Raw genomic sequence first — 20754 nt, 5'->3', positions numbered from 1 at the left:
ACAGTGATTAAATGAGAATTTGTTGGTAAACATCTAAAGCACTGCCTAACTCATAGGAGATTCTCAATGAAAGAGAACTGACCTTGTTACTTGTTTTATTTTATTCTGAAAAGCACGAAGAACATTGTGTATTGTCACTTTTTGGCTGAGAAAACTGAGATACAGATAAATGACTTAAAAGTGGTTCAGTTACTTAAACCAGGTGCAAATGTGTCACTGAGGAGATTTGAGACCATACAGATAGAGGACACACAGGGATTTAGTTGGATTTAATTTACCCTTCACATTTGCCCTTTACATATTTTTTAAATTGCAGTACCCAGACACAAAGAAACTCAAATTGTGTAAAGTATATATTTTGGAATTGCCTCTTTCTTTGTAAGAATTGGCGGTATCAGGGGTGGGGAACAGGGCAGAAAAGATAATTAGAGAGTTTGGGATCAACATGTACACACTGCTGTGTTTAAAATGGATAACAATCTGTACAGAAGAGGGAACCCTGCTCAATGTTATGTGGCAGCCTGGAGGGGAGGGTAGTTTGGGGAAGAATGGATACACGTATATGTATGACTGAATCCCTTTGCTGTCCACCTGAAACTATCACAACATTGTTAGTTGGCTATACTCCAATATAAAATAAAAAGTTTAAAAGAGAGAGAGGAAAGCACTGTCAGTGTGGCATATGAGTTAAAGGCATGAGCTCTAGACTCAGAGTCTAGAGTTACTTGGTTTTCACTACTATCTCTGCCACTTAACTAGCTGCATAGCTTTGGCGAAATGACTCACCTCTGTATCTGATTTTAACACAATAAGAATAAAATAAGGGTCTATTTTATAAGAGTAAAAATAGAATAAGAATACTAAGAATAATAAAAGGGTCTATCTTAAAGAATGTCTGTGAGGAGTAAATCAGTTATTATAGGCAAATGCTTTTAACAGAGCCTGGCAAATGGTAAATATGGAGGAAGAGTTTGTATTATTATAATTACTATTCTTGTTGTTGCTGCTGTCCCCAAATTTATAGTCTCGCTATAGAGGCTTTAATTTATGTTTATTTGTTCATCCTCCATTTCTTGCTACCTATCTATGGATATTCTTACCAGGTTTTTTAAAGTAGAAAGGACTGAAAGGGGAGAGTTTATTTCCTCACCTCTTGAATCCATGATGGCCTTGTGACTTGCTTTGGCCCATAGTATATGGCAAAAGTGATGTGTGAATTTGGAGCCGAAGTCTTGTGAGCTTATAGCTTCTGCCTTTGCTTTCTTGTAATGCTGTCCTGATATAGCTATGTCAGGAAGCGGATCTAGCTGGTCTGTCTTCTGGAGGATGAATGGACATACAGAGGAGAACAGAGTCAACCTGGTTAGCAGCCAACACCAATCACCAGACTTGTGAGTGAGGCTATCTTGGACTTTCTCCCCCAGCTTATCTTCCCCTTGATTGCAGCCCCATGAGAACCTTGGGCAAACAAGCAGAGCAATCGCCCACACAGTCCTAAAAACTATGAGAAATATTAAGTCCTTAGTTTTTAAGACAATGACTTTTGGGGCTGGCAATAACCAACTGATTTAAATGCTTTAATATGCAGAGAGATTTCAAGACTAATCTATGAATCTGGGCTACTTTGTCACTATTCTCTCCCAAGTCAAAGCACAAGGAATTGTTCTCACCCTCAAGTTGTAAATTGGCCTCAGCTCATTTGCAATAGCATGCATTTTCATCATCTCCACTTGGACAGTTTATAATTAGTCTCACCATGTTGTCTCCACTTCAGTTAGAGTTATTTTCTTCTTTCTGTTATCAAACATTAATAGATCCAGTCTGTTATAATTTACCCTTAACACTAGCTTGTGGGCTACCTACTTTCTCATTTTTCTTAGTCTTCTTCTTCTTTTTTTAATTTAAAGCACAAACTTGTTATTCTTATTTTATTTTATATTTTTGGCTCACTAGATCTTCCTTGTGACACAGGGGCTGGCAAACAGGTTTAGTTGCCCCACAGCATGTGGGATTAAACTCATGTTCCCTGCATTAGAAAGAGGATTCCCAACCACTGGACCACTGGGAAGTCCTTTCTTGTACTTCTTAAACTAAATAGTTTCTGAACTACTTACTTCTCTCTAATCCAGATTTTTCATTATAATGCCAAGGCCACTACTTCTCTATGTCTTCTTCCATGGTGTTTTCTAAGCATTATAGATTATACATAAATTGCTTTCATTTTACTTCTCCTTTAAATTACATTTGTGGCATTTTAGTAATTATAGTTAAAAGTTGAGAAATTAGATGTGTAGGTATAAGATATCATTATTGAGTATTATTTCAGTATAGTAAATATTGTGACAAAATATTTGTTGTAAAATGGATGTTTAGTGTGTGATAGGGTCTGAACCACTGTTATGAGACCTTTTTTAGACCATTTTAAGTGTTGGTTTTTACTCTTGGTGAGATAGGTCATTACAGTGTTTGAGCAGGAGAGTGCTGTAATGTGACTTGTGTTTCAAGAGTATTCCTCTAGCAGGATATTATTGCTAAAGCAGAAGGTCTAGTTAGGAGGCTACTGCCATAATCTAGGCAAGAGATGACAGTATTAGTGTGGAGACAGATGCGATGACTAAAGTGGAATTTTGAAAGTGAGGGGAAGAGATGCCAGGATTCTTTTATGAATTGTATGTGGGGAGTGAGACAAAAAGGGGAGTCAAGGTTGGCTTCATGTTACTTGGGCTTGAACCCACATGAAAAGTGGACTTGTTATTTCCTGAGATGGAAAGGAATGTGGCTAGATCAGGTTTGGGGTTTTGAAAATAATCTATCATGACAGTAAATGTTACCTGTGCTATTTTTAGAAGCAATCATGATGTGTGCAACTTTTCTGCTGAAATTCCAGTTTTACTTTTGACCGTACCCAGTATTCTTGACTGGAAAATGCCATAGACAAAGCAGCCTGGTGAGCCTCAGTCCATGGACTTGCTAAGAGTCAGACACAACTGAGCAACTGAACATGCTTGCTTGCAAAGCTATACAGCTAGCAAAGATGACCACTGGATGAGTAAGTGAGTGAACACAATCTTTCAGATGGAAAATTATGGAGTTTGAATAGTCTCTTATTATGGAGTGAGATAGTGGCAAAGTTCAAATTAGAATTCAAGGAGTCTTACTTCATATATATATGTATATATTTCTTTTTTCTTAATACTGTCTCTCTAGTTTGACCAAATTGACTGAATTTAGAGGAACTAAACTGAGTTGGATGTTAAAACCAATGACTTTTCCTTGATTGCTTTAGCAGTTTCCTTACCCTGCCTCCATTTTTCAGTAACAATTTCCTGTTTGCTTTCCTAGACTTCATATGCTATCCAGCCAATATCATATATTTTAGGTTTTGTTACATTTCTCAACTTCTGACAACACTTTTTATGTCAGTTATCTATTGCTGTGTAATATACCACCCCAAAATAAATTTCTTAAAACAACAATTATATCTATTCACAATTCAGTGGATCAGTAATCTGATCTGAGCTCAAGAAGTTCTAATAAGACAGTCAGGTTCTTCTTCTGGTCTAACTTGGGACCGTCTATGTGACTGCCATCAGCTAGTGCTTTGGCTTATTAGTCTAGGCAAACTCAGATGGGACAACTTATATAATAACATAACAGACTTGGTCTTATCTTACAGTAGGCTATACTTGACTTAATGTTATGGGAGAAGAATCTCTGTCAACAAGAAGGTACAGCTTATCCCACAAGCAATTATGCGGTCTCCATTTGAATCATATTCGTTATTAATAGAAATATCACTGTCCTAAGCTGCATTTGCCCAGAAGGAAATCCTGAGACAAGGAGTATCACTGTCCTAAGCTGCATTTGCCCAGAAGCAAATCCTGAGACAAGGAGTTGTATGCAAGTCATTTTTTGGGGAAATGATTTTATTAAACTATCAGTAGGCCAGTGGCAAGTAAGACATGGAAAAAAAAAGCCAATGTTTTTGGGCACGTTGTTAACCATGAGCAACTGAGGATCTCACTGGGGATCTCAGGGAGACAGTATAGGTCACATATCAGGGTTGGCCTCTCTGAAATGGAAATTACTGGGATCTGGGGGGGCAAGCCACTCCAGTCTCTTGCCTAGAAAATCCCATGGACGGAGGAGCCTGGTAGGCTGCAGTCCATGGGGTCGCTACGAGTCAGACACAACTGAGCGACTTCACTTTCACTTTTCACTTTCACACATTGGAGAAGGAAATGGCAACCCACTCCAGTGTTCTTGCCGGGAGAATCCCAGGGACGGGGGAGCCTGGTGGACTGCCATCTATGGGGTCACACAGAGTCGGACACGACTGAAGTGACTTGGCAGCAGCAGCAGCTTCTCTTTATCATTGGCTTTCAGCAGTTCTAGTCTGTCCTGGCCGAGGGCTGAGATAAAGTCCTTAAGCAGATAATCACAGAACAGTTAGATGCCATCAAGGTGTACTGGGACAGAGAGTGGCAAGAAACCACAGGGTCACACTCATAACAACTATGCAGTCACTAAGATCCCATCTATTCCTGTCCCTGTCCTTGATGTTATCATCCACTGTGTCATTAGATCATACAGGTGTCAATTTTAGAAAGGAGCCATGGTTTAGTGCAATAATCTAATAATCTAATCTTTCCAAGGACATGTAATCTGAGCCTAAATTGTTCTCAACATAAAAGGTTTGTCTGTTTTTTGGTTTTTTTTTTATCCTGTGATAACTGAGACTTCCGGATCCTTCCTCAATGACTTCTTTACTTCTTTAAAAATATTTTCCTCGTACATGGTGCCCTCATTCACACATCCACCTGACTCATAGTGTACTGAAAGCATCATCTGAAGAAAGATGGGTTGAAAATAAGACAGTTCTTTCCTTGGGGGAAGGGTTGAGCAGGTCAGTTGGAAGATGTGGATTAGTGTGAAATTGAGTGACAATTCTGTGAAGAGGAGTCTTTTCTAGGGTTTTAAAGAAGCCCCCATCTTAAGGCATCAAACAACTCTTACTTTTGTATTATTTCTAGGAAAAAGGAGTGGTTAATTCCTGGTTTAATCAAAATGATTTTTCTGAAATTAGATAACAACTATTACCAATTAAAAATTACTACCAAGAATTACTACTAAGATAGTAAATCCTCAACCATTTGCCACTTTTAACCTTTATTTTGTTCATTCAATGCATGTTTATTATGCACTGGAATACAAATACTAGTGCCTTCTAGAATAAGAATTCTAGGAATTCAGGAATACTTTTGTTGACCCCCAACAATAAATCAGATACATCTACTTAGTATGTTCACAGCTCCCTGTAGCTTTTCTTCTAGTACATACCATCACTTTATAGTTATAGCAGTTAACTTTACTGCTATAAATTTAGTAGTCTCCTCCTCTCATCTGTAAAGTCTTTTGGGTCATGAACTATGTAATATTTGCTATCATTGTAAGTCAGAATGCAATATGGAAGATAAGCGATAAATATTTGTTAAATGAATACATGAAAGATGAAGATAAAATGAAAAAATTGGACACTGTTTACATCCACCAGGGAGAATAGGTGGTAGACTGGAAGATGCATATACCTCCCTCCAAAAATGATCTTCCCAGTGCTCAGTGGTAAAGAAGCCACCTGCCAAGCAGAAGATACAGATTCTATCCTTGGATCTGGAATATTCCCTGGAGAAGAAAATAGCAACCCACTCCAGTATTCTTGCCTGGGAAATCCCATGAACCAAGGAATCTGGCAGGCTATAGTCCATGCTGTCACAAAGAATCAGACACAATTTAGTGACTAAACTATCACCACCACTCTCCAAAAGGGATAATAAATGTCCTAATGCCAGGAATCTGTAACTATTACCTTGTATGGTTTTAAAAAAGAGATCCTCACAAAACTGATTGAATTAAGAATCTTGAGATAGAGGGATTATCCTGATTTAACCAGGAAGGCCTTAAGTACAATCTTATTTATAAGAGGGAAGCAGAGGAACACTTGTCAGACAAAGAGAAAGCAATGTGACCACAGAGGCAGAAACTGGAGTGATGACATTAGAAGTAAGGAATGCCTACAGCCACCAAAAACTCCTAAGAGGCAAGAAGTAGATTCTTCCCTAAGACCTCCAGAGGGAGCAGAGCCAGCCAACACCTTGATTTTGGTCCAGTGAAATTGATTTTGAATTTCTGACTTCCAGAACTGTAAGAGAATACATTTCTGTTGTTTAAAGTCACCAAATTTGTGATAGTTTGTTACAGTGGCTATAGCAAATGAATACTGTAAAATATGTGATGTGTGCATGCATGCGTGCTCAATCAAGTCCAACTCTTTGCAACCCATGGGCTGTAGTCAACCAGGCTCCTCTGTCCATGGGATTTTCTAGGCAAGGATATTGAAGTGGGTTGCCATTTCCTATTCTAGAGATCTTCCCAACCCAGGGCTCAAACCCACATCTTTGCATCTCCTGTATTGGCAGGTGGATTCTTTACCTCTGTACCACCTGGGAAACCTATAAAATGTGTGAATCAGACACTAAAATGCAAGGTAGCTGGTGATCAAGTGTTAAAGAAGTTTAGTACAATTGCCTTAAGAGTTCGGAAGGGAAAGTATGAGTAGGAACAGGAATGGCAATCAGACTCTCGTTTTTGAAAGATGACTAATAATTGGTGAATTTTGAGGGTTGGGGGTGAGGAGAGGCTCTCTTACACTGAAAAATCTTCCTATACAGAAGAGAAATCTACAAAGTACAAAGCATGCTGGCTGAACAATACATAGTGATTTTACGTACACAGTGAATCAGGTGAGGGCTAGTGATGTTGAGAGGGGAAGGGTGAGGATCAGACAGTAGAGGGTTTAGAATGGAAAGCCTGGATGTGCACTCTGTCGGTGACAGAGAATCACTGAAGCCTCTGAGGAACAGTGTGATCTGACCAGTGTTCTGCTTCAGGAGAATCAGTGTGGCCGGTGTGTGGTTGGTGGAATGGGTGGGCACGATTTGGAGAGAGCTCAGAAAGCTCAGATAGAGGGGTTACTGCATTGATCTGGGCAAGAGGGAAGGAAGGCCTGAGCTGCATCTGGGGGCAGTGTGACTAGAAAAAGAAATAATAGCTTTAGTACATCTAGTAAGAAGAGCCCTAGGGAGAGAGCCAGAAGACCTTTTAACTGAAGCAATAATAGTTTAAAAAATTTTTAAAAAGCATTTATCTTCTCTGACCATCATGTGAAGTTTGAGCAAAAACTGAGCTTTAGTACATCTTTGACTTTAAACAATCCAAATTTCTTTCCCTTTCTTTCAAGTTCAAATAGGGTAAAATCATGTTATAAAGCTAAGCATTAAACTCAGAGAAATACCAAGAAAAAGCAAACCTTCTTAGCAGCCCTTAAATAAAACTTGCTGATTTTTTGCATGTCCTTCTCTCTGTTCTTTCTAGTACTTACAACTGCGGTTCAACAAACCGGTTCGCTATGCAGCCACAGGCATCTACATTGTGCAAACGGTAAGGAGGAAGGGCTGCTGCAGAGGTGGGTTGTGGGGTGGCAGGAATGGGTTTGTTTATTTCAAGAAGCAATTAACACAATTAAAAGAAAGATTCAACACTAAGAAGAAACTACTGTCTTCCAAGGATAGCACTTTCAAAATATGGGATTTTAAAGAGGGATTTCCACATTTCATAGACTTCATATATCTGTATCAGTTATACCAAATACATATCATAAACCACCAAGGGGGCAAAAATGAATTTTCTTAAATTTATTATGAACTCTTATTTAACTGGTACAAGTTGCTTTTTTTTTCCGCTAGTTTAGCTGTGTTGAACCAGAAATACTCGTTTCTGGTTCAACGCAGAAATGAGTTAGTTTCTGAAAATTAGTTTAAAATTATACTCTCAAACCAATACTCCCACATCCCCTTTGGACTCTTCTCCTACCTCCTTGGTTCTAGGGTATCCTCTTGCCGCCCACAGCTTTCTGTGGGATAGCTTCAATGCATTTCAATGACTCATCAAGAACTTTCTGCTAGAAGATAACCTTCCATTTTCTAAATTAAAACTTCCACCAGTGACTAAAGGATTTAAGAGCAAGAAAATGGGGAAAGCAATGCTCCTTAACCTGTCCATGGTTATTTGCCTTTTAAAACTCTCACATGGATCTCTAAATGGTGAAATTTCATTTAAAACTGTATGGGACCAGACCCACTTCTGTAAGTGTAGTGGCCTCCAGTTCTGGGAGTTTGAAGATATGCCCATGATGGAGGTGACCCATGTTGCTAGTTTTCCCTGCAAGGTGCTCTCCTCATAGATTATTTCCTCTCCAGTCTAAAGTCTATGTTTCAGCAAGCTGCTAAAATGTGTTTGTGTCACGGTGATATGTGTATGACGGGGCAGTGGAAGGGTGAGTCCAAAACTGAACCCTATTTTCATATCCCTCAGAAATACACCAGCTGTAGCCATAAAATCTCAAAATGTATAGCCATTTTATTTTTGTTTTAATTTTTTTTTGGGGGGGGGAATGACTTTTATTTTTTTTTATTTTTTATTTTTTTTTGTAGTTAATTTATTTTTTATTGGAGGCAAATTATTTTACAATATTATATTGGTTGGTTTTGCCATACATTGATATGAATTTGCCCCGGGTTTACATAAGTTCCCCCTCCTGAACCCCCCTCCCACCTCCCTCCTCCCTTTATCCTCCCTCTGGGTCATCCCCGCATGCCAGCCCCGAGCATCCTATAACATGCATTGACCCTGAACTAGTGATTCGTTTCACATATAACAACATACGTGTTTCAATGTCGTTCTCCCAAATCATCCCACCCTCACCCTCTCCCATAGAGTCCCAAAGACTGTTCTATACATCTGTGTCTCTTTTGCTGTCTCGTATACAGGGTTATCATTTGCATCTTTCTAAATTCCATATATATGTGTTAGTATACTGTATTGGTGTTTTTCTTTCTGGCTTACTTCACTCTGTATAATAGGCTCCAGTTTCATCCACCTCATTAGAACTGATTCAAATGTATTCTTTTTAATGGCTGAATAATACTCCTTTGTGTATATGTACCAAAGCTTTCTTATCCATTCGTCTGCAGATGGACATCTAGGTTGCTTCCATGTCCTGGCTATTATAAACAGTGCTGCAATGAACATTGGAGTACACGTGTCTCTTTCAATTCTGGTTTCCTCGGTGTGTATGCCCAGGAGTGCGATTGCTGGATCATATGGCAGTTCTATTTCCAATTTTTTGAGGAATCTCCACACTGTTCTCCATAGTGGCTGTACTAGTTTGCATTCCCACCAACAGAGTAAGAGGGTTCCTTTCTCTCCACATCCTCTCCAGCATTTATTGCATGTAGACTTTTGGATAGCAGCCATTCTGACTGGTGTGAAATGGTATCTCATTGTGGTTTTGATTTGCATCTCTCTGATTATGAGGGATGTTGAGCATTTTTTCATGTGTTTGTTAGCCATCTTTATGTCTTCTTTGGAGAAATTTCTGTTTAGTTCTTTGGCCCATTTTTTGATTGGGTCATTTATTTTTCTGGAATTGAGCTGCAGGAGATGCTTGTATAATTTGGAGATTAATCCTTTATCCGTTGCTTCATTTGCTATTATTTTCTCCCATTCTAAAGGCTGTCTTTTCACCTTACTTATAGTTTCCTTTGCTGTGCAGAAGCTTTTGATTTTAATTAGGTCCCATTTGTTTATTTTTGCTTTTATTTCCAATATTCTGGGAGGTGGGTGCAATCCCTATCAAGCTACCAAAGATATTTTTCACAGAACTAGAACAAATAATCTCACAATTTGTATGGAAATACAAAAAACCTCAAATAGCCAAAGCAATCTTGAGGAAGAAAAATGGAACTGGGGGAATTAACCTGCCGGACTTCAGGCTCTACTACAAAGCCACAATCATCAGGACAGTATGGTACTGGCATAAAGACAGAAATATAGATCAATGGAACAAAATAGAAAGCCCAGAGACAAATCCACGCATCTATGGTCACCTCATCTTTGACAAAGGAGGCAAGAATATAAAATGGAGAAAAGACAGTCTCTTTAACAAGTGGTGCTGGGAAAACTGGTCAACCACTTGTAAAAGAATGAAATTAGAACACTTTTTTTAATTTTTTTATTTTTTTTATTTTACAATATTATATTGGTTGGTTTTGCCATGCATTGACATGAATTCGCCCCAGGTGTACATGAGTTCCCCTCCTGAACCCCCTCTCGCCTCCCTCCTCCCTTTATCCTCCCTCTGGGTCATCCCCGCACACCAGCCCCGAGTATCCTGTAACATGCATTGACCCTGAACTGCTGATTCGTTTCACATATGACAACATACATGTTTCAATGTCATTCTCTCAAATCATCCCACCCTCACCCTCTCCCACAAAGTCCTAAAGACTGTTCGATACAACTGTGTCTCTTTTGCTGTCTTGTATACAGGGTTATGTTTTCATCTTTCTAAATTCCATATATATGTGTTAGTATACTGTATTGGTGAGTTTCTTTCTGTCTTACTTCACTCTGTATAATAGGCTCCAGTTTCATCCACCTCATTAGAACTGATTCAAATGCATTCTTCTTAATGGCTGAGTAATAGTCCAACAGCCTTCCTCTATCTCATGTTTATTATCCCTTTTGAAAGTTAGTTACAGTTGCCAAGGACTTCAAAAGGAGAGTGTGAGGGAATGAAATGTTTGGAACAAGTTGAAGGAAATGGAGCGCTAAGGTCATCAGGAAATTTTTAGGAAGGTTTCCTTTCCATGTCGCTCTTCTCACTGTTCACCTGATTTTTGTCTCTCCACCAGATTCTCTACACGGGAGTGGTGGTGTACGCTCCTGCTCTGGCGCTCAATCAAGGTGAGTTAGCCACACTCTCTTGTGCTTTCCACCATTTTCACACCTGCATTGTTACCTTGAGAAATGTATGCAAAAATCTTGTTCGAAGACATTCCTGTGGTTAGAATACTATGAATTACTGTAGTTGTCACAACATAAAGCTCTAAAAATTGAACATTGAAAATAATGCGAATAACTAGTTACTCGACTTTATCCACATGGTTTCAAACATCCAGTTTGATTGTCGTTCGTTTTCTAATCACTGAAGTAATGACAATTTTTTTTGAGGTTTGGTTGATTTACAATATTGTATTAGATTCAGGTGGACATCAAAGTGATTCATTTTTATGTATATTTTTCAAAGTATTTTCCATCATAGGTTATTACAAGATATAGAATATGGTTCCCTGTGCTAAATCTTTGTTGTTTATATTTTTCATGTATAATAGTTTAGAAATAGTATTAGAAATCCTGCGTGTGTGTGTTAGTCAATCAGTCATGCTCTACTCTTTGCAACCCCACGGACTGTAACTCACCAGGCTCCTCCAGTCAAGAATACTGGAATGGATTGCCATTCCCTTCTCCAGGGAATCTTCCCAACCCAAGGATCAAACCTGGGTCTCCTGCACTGCAGGCAGATTCTTTACCATCTGAGCTACCATTTATCCCTACTCCTCTCTTTCCCCTTTGGTAACCATAAGTTGACAATTTTGTATTGTGTACACACAACCTAAATAAGGTCATCTATAACATATGGTCCTTTCTCAGTAATCTCATGAAGAGGATACTCTGAATACATGAGGAAAAGGTGTTTGTAGTAATTATTTTAACATTTACACTTGACCTTGTTGAAAGAATAGAATCCCAGGGGGGGAAAAAGGAAAGAAAAACCAAAAGCAATTTCATAATGATATCTATAATATGAGAAGTCCTCAATATTCAGTTTAATTGTGAAAAATATTTATACTGAAAAATATTTATTCACAGTCATTGTTGAGGTGGTTTCAAAATATGCAGACTTTGTTAAGAAAAGCAAACAAATAATGAGATGTTTGGTGCAGAGATTGGACTAACTTTTTTAAGGAAAACAATTGGTACAGAGATTGGGAACTCCAGAATCTTAAGAGAAAAAATTTGGCTTATAACATTACATGAAAATTATGGACTGGGTTGCTGCTGCTCAGTCATTTTAGTCGTGTCTAACTCTGCAAACCTATGGACTGTAGCCCACCAGGCTCCTCTGTCCTTGGGATTCTCCAGGCAAGAATACTGGAGTTCTTTACTGCTGAATCACTGGGGAAGTCCCATGGACTGGGTTGAGTTATAATAATATAAAAAGATAATCTCTATCAGACGTGATAAAATTTAATTTAATTTTATCACCTCTAATTTGATTTTCATTTTCCCACAAAGAATACAGACAAGAATATTGTAACTTTTTCCTCATAAAGTTTGTTCTTTTACTGTCCTTAAAGGAACTTCTTTCACTATTTTTTCTCCTTTCATAGTGACTGGGTTTGATCTCTGGGGCTCTGTGTTTGCAACAGGAATCGTTTGCACATTCTACTGTACCCTGGTATGTATCTAGCTGTGAAAAAGTATTTAGCACTACCTCCTAAATGGGATAAGGGCAAATTTCCAACAACAAAGCATCTAAGTAGAGCAGAAATTGCTATTTCTCAATTAAATAGAAATATGCTGCCTTATCTGTAACAGTTTTCTGAGGAAGGTGCTGTTGTTTTATTTAAAATCCTTTTCCATATCAACCATTAGTAGAATTTGAGCTCTGGGCTCATTTGAGAGAGCCATGAGTAAAAGGAGATTTAATGACAGAAATATCTCCCTGCTTGAAGGTGAGGTAGCCATATGCAACTACTGAGGAAAAAAAAAAATGTGCTCATTAACAGTGATTATAAGCCTTAGGTAACATTTATATTGGGTTGGCCAAAAATGTCATTTGGGTTTTTCTGTAACATCTTATGGAAAAGCTGAACAAACTTTTTGACCAACCAGTACCTCATTAACTACTGGTTAAGGAATACAAAATGTACCAATGAACAACCAATGATGGCTGGTGTTTTGGAAACTTGAGGATTCCACACCTTGATTTTGTCTTTTATTGATGGATAAGCTTGGATTACATTTAACATTCGGCTTTACACATGCTTGGTTTTAACCAAGGAACTTGGGTGGTATTGAAAATTATATTTATGAAATTGTTACAATTAGTTTAATCAACAAATATTCATTGAGCACCTGTTATTTGTCATGCCCTATAATAGGAATCTTTATTCTTCTGAGTCATTGATACCATGCCTGCTAAGTCACTACAGTCGTGTCTCTTTGTAACCCCATGAAATGTAGCCTGCCAGGCTCCACAGTCCATGGAATTCTCTAGGCAGGAATACTAGAATGGGTTGCCACACCCTCCTCCAGGGGATCGTCCTGACCCAGGGATGGAACCCGAGTCTGCATTGCAGGCAGATTCTTTATATCTGAGCCACCAGGGAAGCCCTATCGGTACTATCAGTTCTGTTCAGTTCAGTTCAGTCGCTCAATCGTGTCCGACTCTTTGCAGCCCCATGGACTGCAGCACGCCAGGCCTCGCTGTCCATCACCAACTCCCGGAGTTTACTTAAACTTATATCCATTGAGTCAATGATGCCATCCAACCATCTCATCCTCTTGTTGTCCCCTTCTCCTCCTGCCTTCAATCTTTCCCAGCATCAGGGTCTCATCTGGTGACCAAAGTATTGGAGTTTCAGCTTCAACATCAGTCCTTCCAATAAATATTCAGTACTGATTTCCTTTAGGATGGACTGGTTGGATCTCCTTGTATTGACCCTATATATGGCGCCTATAAGTAACTAGTTAAGAATATGGCAATGGTTCCCAGATAGTCGGATTGTCTTTCCCCCTTTATAGAGAAAAATAAGTAATTGATATATTATCATATAGTATTTTGATATAGCATACTGTCCATGCATTTTGGCCTTGTGTGCATATCACCTACTTTTTTTAAACATATGTTACAATAATATACAATTTAAAAATGTTCTTATCTCTTTTTTCATACTTGTAAATCCCATCTTTTCTTTACACTGCAAAGTTTCATCTTATTTTTTTTTCCCATTCCATTCTCACTACCATACTTCTGTTCCAGACACACATCTCCTTTTGTTGTTGTTGAGTTCCTAAATCATGTCTAACTCTTTGTGAATCCATACAGTACAGCACAGCAGTCTCCCTTTTCCTTCACTATCTCCTGGAGTTTGCTCAAATTCATGTCCATTGAGATGGTGATGCTATCTATCTCATTCTGGACTTCCCAGGTGGTGCAGTGGTGAAGCGTCCACCTACCAAGCAGGAGACAGATTCCATCCCTGGGCTGAGAAGATCCCCTGGAGAAGGAAATGGCAACCCATTCCAATATTCTCGCCCAGAAAATCCCAGGACAGAGGAGCCTGGAGGGCTACACTCCATGAGGCTGCAAAAAGTTAGACACGACTGAGCATACACACATCTCCTACCTAAATTAAAAATGGGCTTCTACTTTGCACATGTCTGGCTATATGTAACAGATTAGTGGCTTCAAAGTATTTGCCTGTAGGAAGATAACTAGATGTGTTGCCAGGGACAGGAAAGGCAGACTTCTTAGCAACAGTAATGGAAGCCAGAGCAGTGAAACAATATCTTCAAAGCATTGAAAGAAACAATTGTCAATTATAATTGTGTATTCAGCAAAACTATGTTTCAGCAAAACTATCAACTGTCAAGAACTAAGAGAAATTACCATTAACATATCTTCCCCCAAGAATAACCTAACGGAAGTATTGTGGGAAGAAATAAAATTCTCTAGATTTTGATGGAAAAAATGACAGAAATATAATAATGAACACTTAGTAAGTCTAGTCAAACAACTTTTGTTGCTTAATTACAATAATAATTTTATAGTGTGGTATAATTTATATAATGTTAAGTAATATAATTTATAATATTAAAATGTAATAACAATAATTATATGTGATTTAGGGATTAAGAAAAAGAATAATTTCATTTAGACATCAATAGCATGTAAATCAGGGAGAGAGTACTTAGATTTAAAGATGTTTCCATCCTTGAATTGTTGGAGATTAAGACATTTTAAAAATTTAGACTTTAAACGAAAAATTCATGGCACAATTTCAAAGTAGAAAAAGGGAATTAAAGTGGAAAAAAAAACCCTCAACTGAATTAAGCAAAAGGAAAAATATATATATAGAAAAAGTAGAACAAATAATAAAAAGATGTCAGAAACAAGTCTGGATATTTTTAAAATCTCAATAAACAAAAATGAGCCAAATGTACTACCTCTTAATTGATTTCAGTGCTTCCCTCCAGCCTGCATACCTCTGTCAGCCTAATCTTCTTCAAACATGCATCCCTTCATGCCACTTGACCGACCTAATTCTCTCTGCATTGTTCACAGGATAAAGTGTAAGCTTCTCAGACTAGTGTTGAAAATCTTTCTGTCTGTGAGTCAGTCCACGCAATTTGATCTCTCCTCACCACACCTCTGTTCCATCCTCTCTGGCCAGGCTGCAGGCTTCAATGTCTCACCAAAACAATGGCTTATTTATCTAACATTTGCTCATATTGCAGTCTCTTTACTTTGATAATCCCATGGATATATAGCATAGCTAAGATAATCAGTGGACAGTGGAAGAGATTTTAAAAATAATAAGAAATAATTCCTGCCATCCAGGAGTTTGCAATCTAGTGAGGTAAACAGTCGGCAACACAAAACAACACAGACCTAAGCGACACTCAAGATACAATCAGGATTATATATGAGTGGTGTGTGGGTGGGTGTGTTTCTTGCTATATGAAGGAGTCATAAAAATCAGAGAAGTTTTCATGCTAGCTATAATCTGCCTTTTGATGCACATTTGATAAAGTGGTTTGTTCTCTTGCCCCAGGTCTAGCTTAAGTTCAGGTTTATATATACTTTTGCATAACCCATGCCAAATAGCCTCTGAAAGAATGTCTTTGGCATTGCTCTTTATATCACTAAAATCTGATATTTTGATTTGGATTTGGAAGGGTTTTATTGCTTTTAAATAAAATCAAAATACCACTACTTGGGAGGAGTAAGTAAGAGATTGAATATCCTTCCAATCAGAAATTGAACAGAATATGCAAATACAATGCATCAAGAAGGGACTTTTATGTCTATTTTTTAAACTCATTTCAATTTTAATTACACAAGAAATGATGAGAGAAATCCAATGTCTTCTTTCTTCTCAAAGATGAAGCCTGTCATCTTTTCATAGAAGTTCTTGACACTCTGGAGGAGTAACTGAGGATAATAATTCTATTTTTCAGCGTTAAAAATATCACATCATTTCATTCTCAATGTGCTTATTCATTTTCAAAGTACTTTTAAAATATATTACTTCATTTAATCTTTTCTAGTTTGTGTATTCCACCTTCTCCATGGTCCTAAAAGATTCCCCAGCAGCCTCTTTCTTTCCTCCTTTCTTCTTGCTCACATAGTTCCAACTAGAATTGTACATTGGAGTCACCTGGGGGGCTTTCAGAAACACTTAGAATTGTCCCAACCCAGACCTCAATTTATTCTGAATTCCTGGGAATGGGGCTTAGACATTGTTTTTTGTTTGTGTGCTTTTAAATTCCCCAAGTGACTCTAAAGAGGATCCAGATTTGATAACAACAACTCTAACCACTTGCTTAATCACCCTCTCCTGAAATCTGTTAGATTCACCCTCCTGACGCTCTGGTTTGCTTATCTCACTATTTGATCTTCCTCCAGCTCTTAAAATGCTTTTCTCCATGAATGTATGGAATCTATCATTCCTTCCTAGTTCTTTTATATTTTTTCGGTAGCCTACCATCTCAGTTTCCCCAAATTTATTCTCTAAATTTGCAAAAATAAATCTCAAGTTGTACAAGCCAGACCCAGGTGATTATCCTCAATAAACTTGGCACATAAAAGGTGTTCAGTGACTGTGAAAGGAAGGAAGAAGGAAAGAATGGAAGGAAGGAAGGGAGAAAGGGAGGAAAAAGACAGAAAGATGTCTAGCAGATAGCAAAGAGGCCGTGCAGAAATGGAAGAGTTTGAGTCTTTACTTTAAGAACTCACATCCATTCTCTTCATTTCAGGGAGGATTAAAAGCAGTAGTGTGGACCGATGCATTTCAGATGGTTGTCATGATCGTGGGCTTCTTAACAGTTCTCATTCAAGGATCAACCCATGCTGGTGGATTACACAGTGTATTAGAACAAGCAGAAAATGGATCTCGATTAAATATATTTGAGTATGTCCAATGCTACTTTTTTTGTTTTATAAAGATTTAGCTGTATGACCTCATCACCTAAAATAATATTTGGGTATCAAAGGAATGTGTTTGCTCACTCATTTCTCTCTGCTTCATAGCTTTGATGTAGATCCTCTGAGGAGGCACACTTTTTGGACAATCTCAGTGGGAGGAACCTTTACATGGCTTGGGATCTATGGAGTTAATCAGTCAACCATCCAGCGATGCATCTCTTGCAAAACAGAAAAGCATGCCAAGCTGTAAGTTATTAATAAGCACTTTTTATGTCTTCTTCTCTGCCTTTCTTGGGTATTTATATGCTTTGAGTGTGTATATATGTGTGTAAAAGAGAGAAAGAAGTGAAGACTCATTTAACCCTTTCAATAATTTTTTGAGGCAGGCATGACTATTCCCTTCTCCGCAAGGAAGTGGCAGGGCTGGGATCTGAACTTTTTTTTTTGTTTGCCTTTGCTCACTATTGCTTGCTGTTTTCATTTTTTGAGAAATTACTAGGCTAAATGAGGTGCTGTGGGAGACAATGCAAAGATAAGGAGCACCTATGTTTTACTTACAGTTTTGGTGACAAGTTGGTTCTCATCACTATTTCCATTCACCATGTGTTCTCTTCAACTAGCATCTTTATTTTGATAGATTTACCATAATAGTTTCCAAGGAGGTTAAGAAAATAAAACACAAGGTAATGAGGCAGTCATAACAGGACTTTAGTGGCTCCAACTCCTGCCAGGATACTCAGTAACCAGTCTTACCAGGCCACTTACTCTGAAGAACACCACAGAGTCACAACTCTTAGGCCTTTTTTAAACCATGCAAGTCATCCCACTCTTGAGAGTGGAGACCAAATGAAGTTATATATTGGTTTTTTTTTTTTGCAAAGCTGGAATAAATAAATTAAACTATTTGATAAAGTGATGATCCCTATCAAACAGTTTAATTGCTTAAAATGTATTCAAGATCAAATGTAATTTTGATCTTAAAATTCATATAAAATTAGAATTTATTTAAAATTCTGCATTAAAATAAACGAGGATATCTGATAGGGGAAGAATCCTTAGGTGAAATAAATATTAATTCCGTGTTAGAGCAAGGGTTTTTTTGGTCTTATGTGCTTGTGTTATACTATTTATTCTTGTGAACATGACCAATTTCTTCCTATTACTATAATAGTACCTAAAAGTTAGGAAATGTTCTTTTTTCACCATATTCCCCACAAGTTCAAGAATGATGCTTTGTGCTTATTAAATATTTATTACTTATTAACAAAACAATGGTTCAAGAAGGTGATGCTTATATATGTGTAGTGTATAAGCATATAATAGATACATATATACATAGGAATTTTTATGTATATGTGCGTGTGTGTGTGTATAGGAGTGTATGTGTATACTCCTGCAAGTGTACTTGTGTTTGTGTATCTTTCAGTCTCATTTAGTGGACTGGTTTAAATTAAGCAACCCATTCATAATAGTTTCTTGGAATTTGTTACATTAGTATTTGATGCATATGAAAACTGTCAGAAAAGGAGAGATACTCATAAAGGAAGAAATACGTATAATTTCCTAAGCATTTAAGATCGCCATTCTTGGTTAGACCCATCCTGACTCCCATGGAGGCACCAGAACTATGATAGGAATTTTGTTAGAATAAGGAAAGATGAAAAGATAAAAACTGTCTTTAGAAAATATTTACCTGTAAGAATCTAAGTTGATTTCATTGATACCATCTGGGAGTGAGAAATTAGCGCAAGTGATCAGTACAGTTAAAGTGCACATAGCTGGAGGGAGATTGCTAGAGTAGGGATCTACTGGGACCCTCGTTTGTCACAGAACTTGAGCATCAAGGCCACCACTGGGGCACCTGATTACCACTCAGAGCCAGCTGCCAGCAGACTCTGACCTAGAAGGCTCTATAGAATGTTGATCACAAGTACCACTTCCATTCAATTATCTGAGACCCTGATGTGGTTAAAACAGTCCATCAGGGCTAAACCTACGAATCATTGGTAGGCAAAAATACATCCAGAAAGTTCATACTGAATGTGGCCGTCAGTGAAAACCAAAAGTGACGCATTATAGATCCATTTAATTGTATGGTCAGAGTTCTAATTACTTACTAAAGACACCTTCATCTTAAGCTTAGATCTCCTTCACACCTAGGAATAGTATCACTTACCGAGTCATCTTAGATGTGCTCCCTGGAAACTTCCTTGGACTCTTGTTTCTAGTCTTCCATTTACATTTCAGGACTGCTGGTGGCAGATAGTGCTGTGAAGGGCAGGAGAAGCTGGTGCAGGTTATCAGGTCCCTTCCCACCACCACTCATCTCCCAGCTAAGATGAGCACGTCCACATGCAGTTGCTTTTGTTCCATTCTCATTGCCTTTGTTTATTTTCTTTATATCTCTTATCATATATAAAACACCTTGTTTATTTTGCTTTTGTGATTATTACCTGCCTCCAGTGGGTTCTGGGTTGCCCACTGCTATGCCCTCAGTACCTAGAAGAACCTGGTACATAGTGATGCCTAATAAGTATTTTCTGAATGAATCAATGCAATGGCTTAGGTTTCAAATAGGAGAATTAGCCTTGCAGGGAGTTAAAGTATATCTCTAATGAAAAAATGGGTTTCCCAGGTGGTGCAGAGGTAAAGAATCCACCCACCCATTGCTGAAGATGCAGGAGACACAAGTTCAATCCCTGGGTCGGCAAGATCCCCTGGAGAAGGGCATGACAACCCACTCAACTATTCTTGCCTGGAGAATCCCATGGACAGAAGAGCCTGGCTACAGTCCATGGGATCACAGAGTCAGACAGGACTGAGCGCGCACACACATCTAGTTCCAGTGTGAGGCCAGCCAAATTTCAAGTCTTCCCTGATGTTATGGTCTTGTGCAAGTTGGAAAAGAATTTTCAGACATAAAGCAGAATGAGAGGAGAATAGTTTATTAGAGCAGAAAACACTGTTAGAACAGTGGGCCGGCTTAAGGGAGAGTTAAGGCTTCTGTGGCTAGTAGCCAATTTTTAGAGCTTCAAGACAAAGAAAACCCCTGATGGAAGGGTGGCATTAGATTATTTGTTAGGGTGCTATAGGTTGGGTAATAGAGTGGGTATTTTTACCTAATATGGGATCAGAGAGTTGGCAGATTTAGATTAGGAGGGCTCATGGCAATGGCTGCTATGGCGCCTGGTCAGTTCCACAGTTGACATAGTGCAGGGTCCACATCTGTGGCCTTGGTACAAGGCCTTACACCTATGTCCTGGGCATATGGCTCCACGCCTGAGATTTAGAAAATGTGTAATATTTTTACTTTCAAAGGACGGTATGAATACAAAATAGCCATAGGATACTACAAATGCATTCAAACTGAAGTTAAGCAGAATTTTGTAGAATTTAAAAGACTAAAAAAGAATTGCTTCAAAGAAATAGGGAAAATGACTTTAGGTTTGTCATACTTTATATTGCCTTTTAAAAAACTGAAATTTAAATTTCATCTGATTTAATCCCTAAAGTGAATATTGCCAAAATGTGTCTACTTCTACATTTATCTCATCATCCCTCTGGGGGAAAAAAAGATGTTA

At 38.2% G+C, this 20754-nt stretch overlaps 1 protein-coding gene across 1 annotated transcript in view; it reads left to right on the top strand.

Moving 5' to 3' along the window:
• SLC5A12 (solute carrier family 5 member 12) overlaps positions 1-20754 on the top strand; it is a 45059-nt gene that overhangs the window by 649 nt on the left and 23656 nt on the right. Inside the window, exons 2-6 of the mRNA XM_055422690.2 lie at positions 7432-7497; positions 10812-10863; positions 12351-12418; positions 17005-17159; positions 17279-17419. Coding sequence (XP_055278665.2) covers positions 7432-7497; positions 10812-10863; positions 12351-12418; positions 17005-17159; positions 17279-17419 — 482 coding nt within the window. The remainder of the gene's footprint in view (positions 1-7431; positions 7498-10811; positions 10864-12350; positions 12419-17004; positions 17160-17278; positions 17420-20754) is intronic.

Source organism: Moschus berezovskii, chromosome 14 (genome assembly GCF_049115385.1).
Source record: "Moschus berezovskii isolate FMDL1 chromosome 14, NW_MosBer_1.0, whole genome shotgun sequence".
Lineage (NCBI taxonomy): Eukaryota > Metazoa > Chordata > Mammalia > Artiodactyla > Moschidae > Moschus > Moschus berezovskii.
Note: the sequence above shows the minus strand (reverse complement) of the source record. Positions and strands in the feature narration are given on the sequence as shown.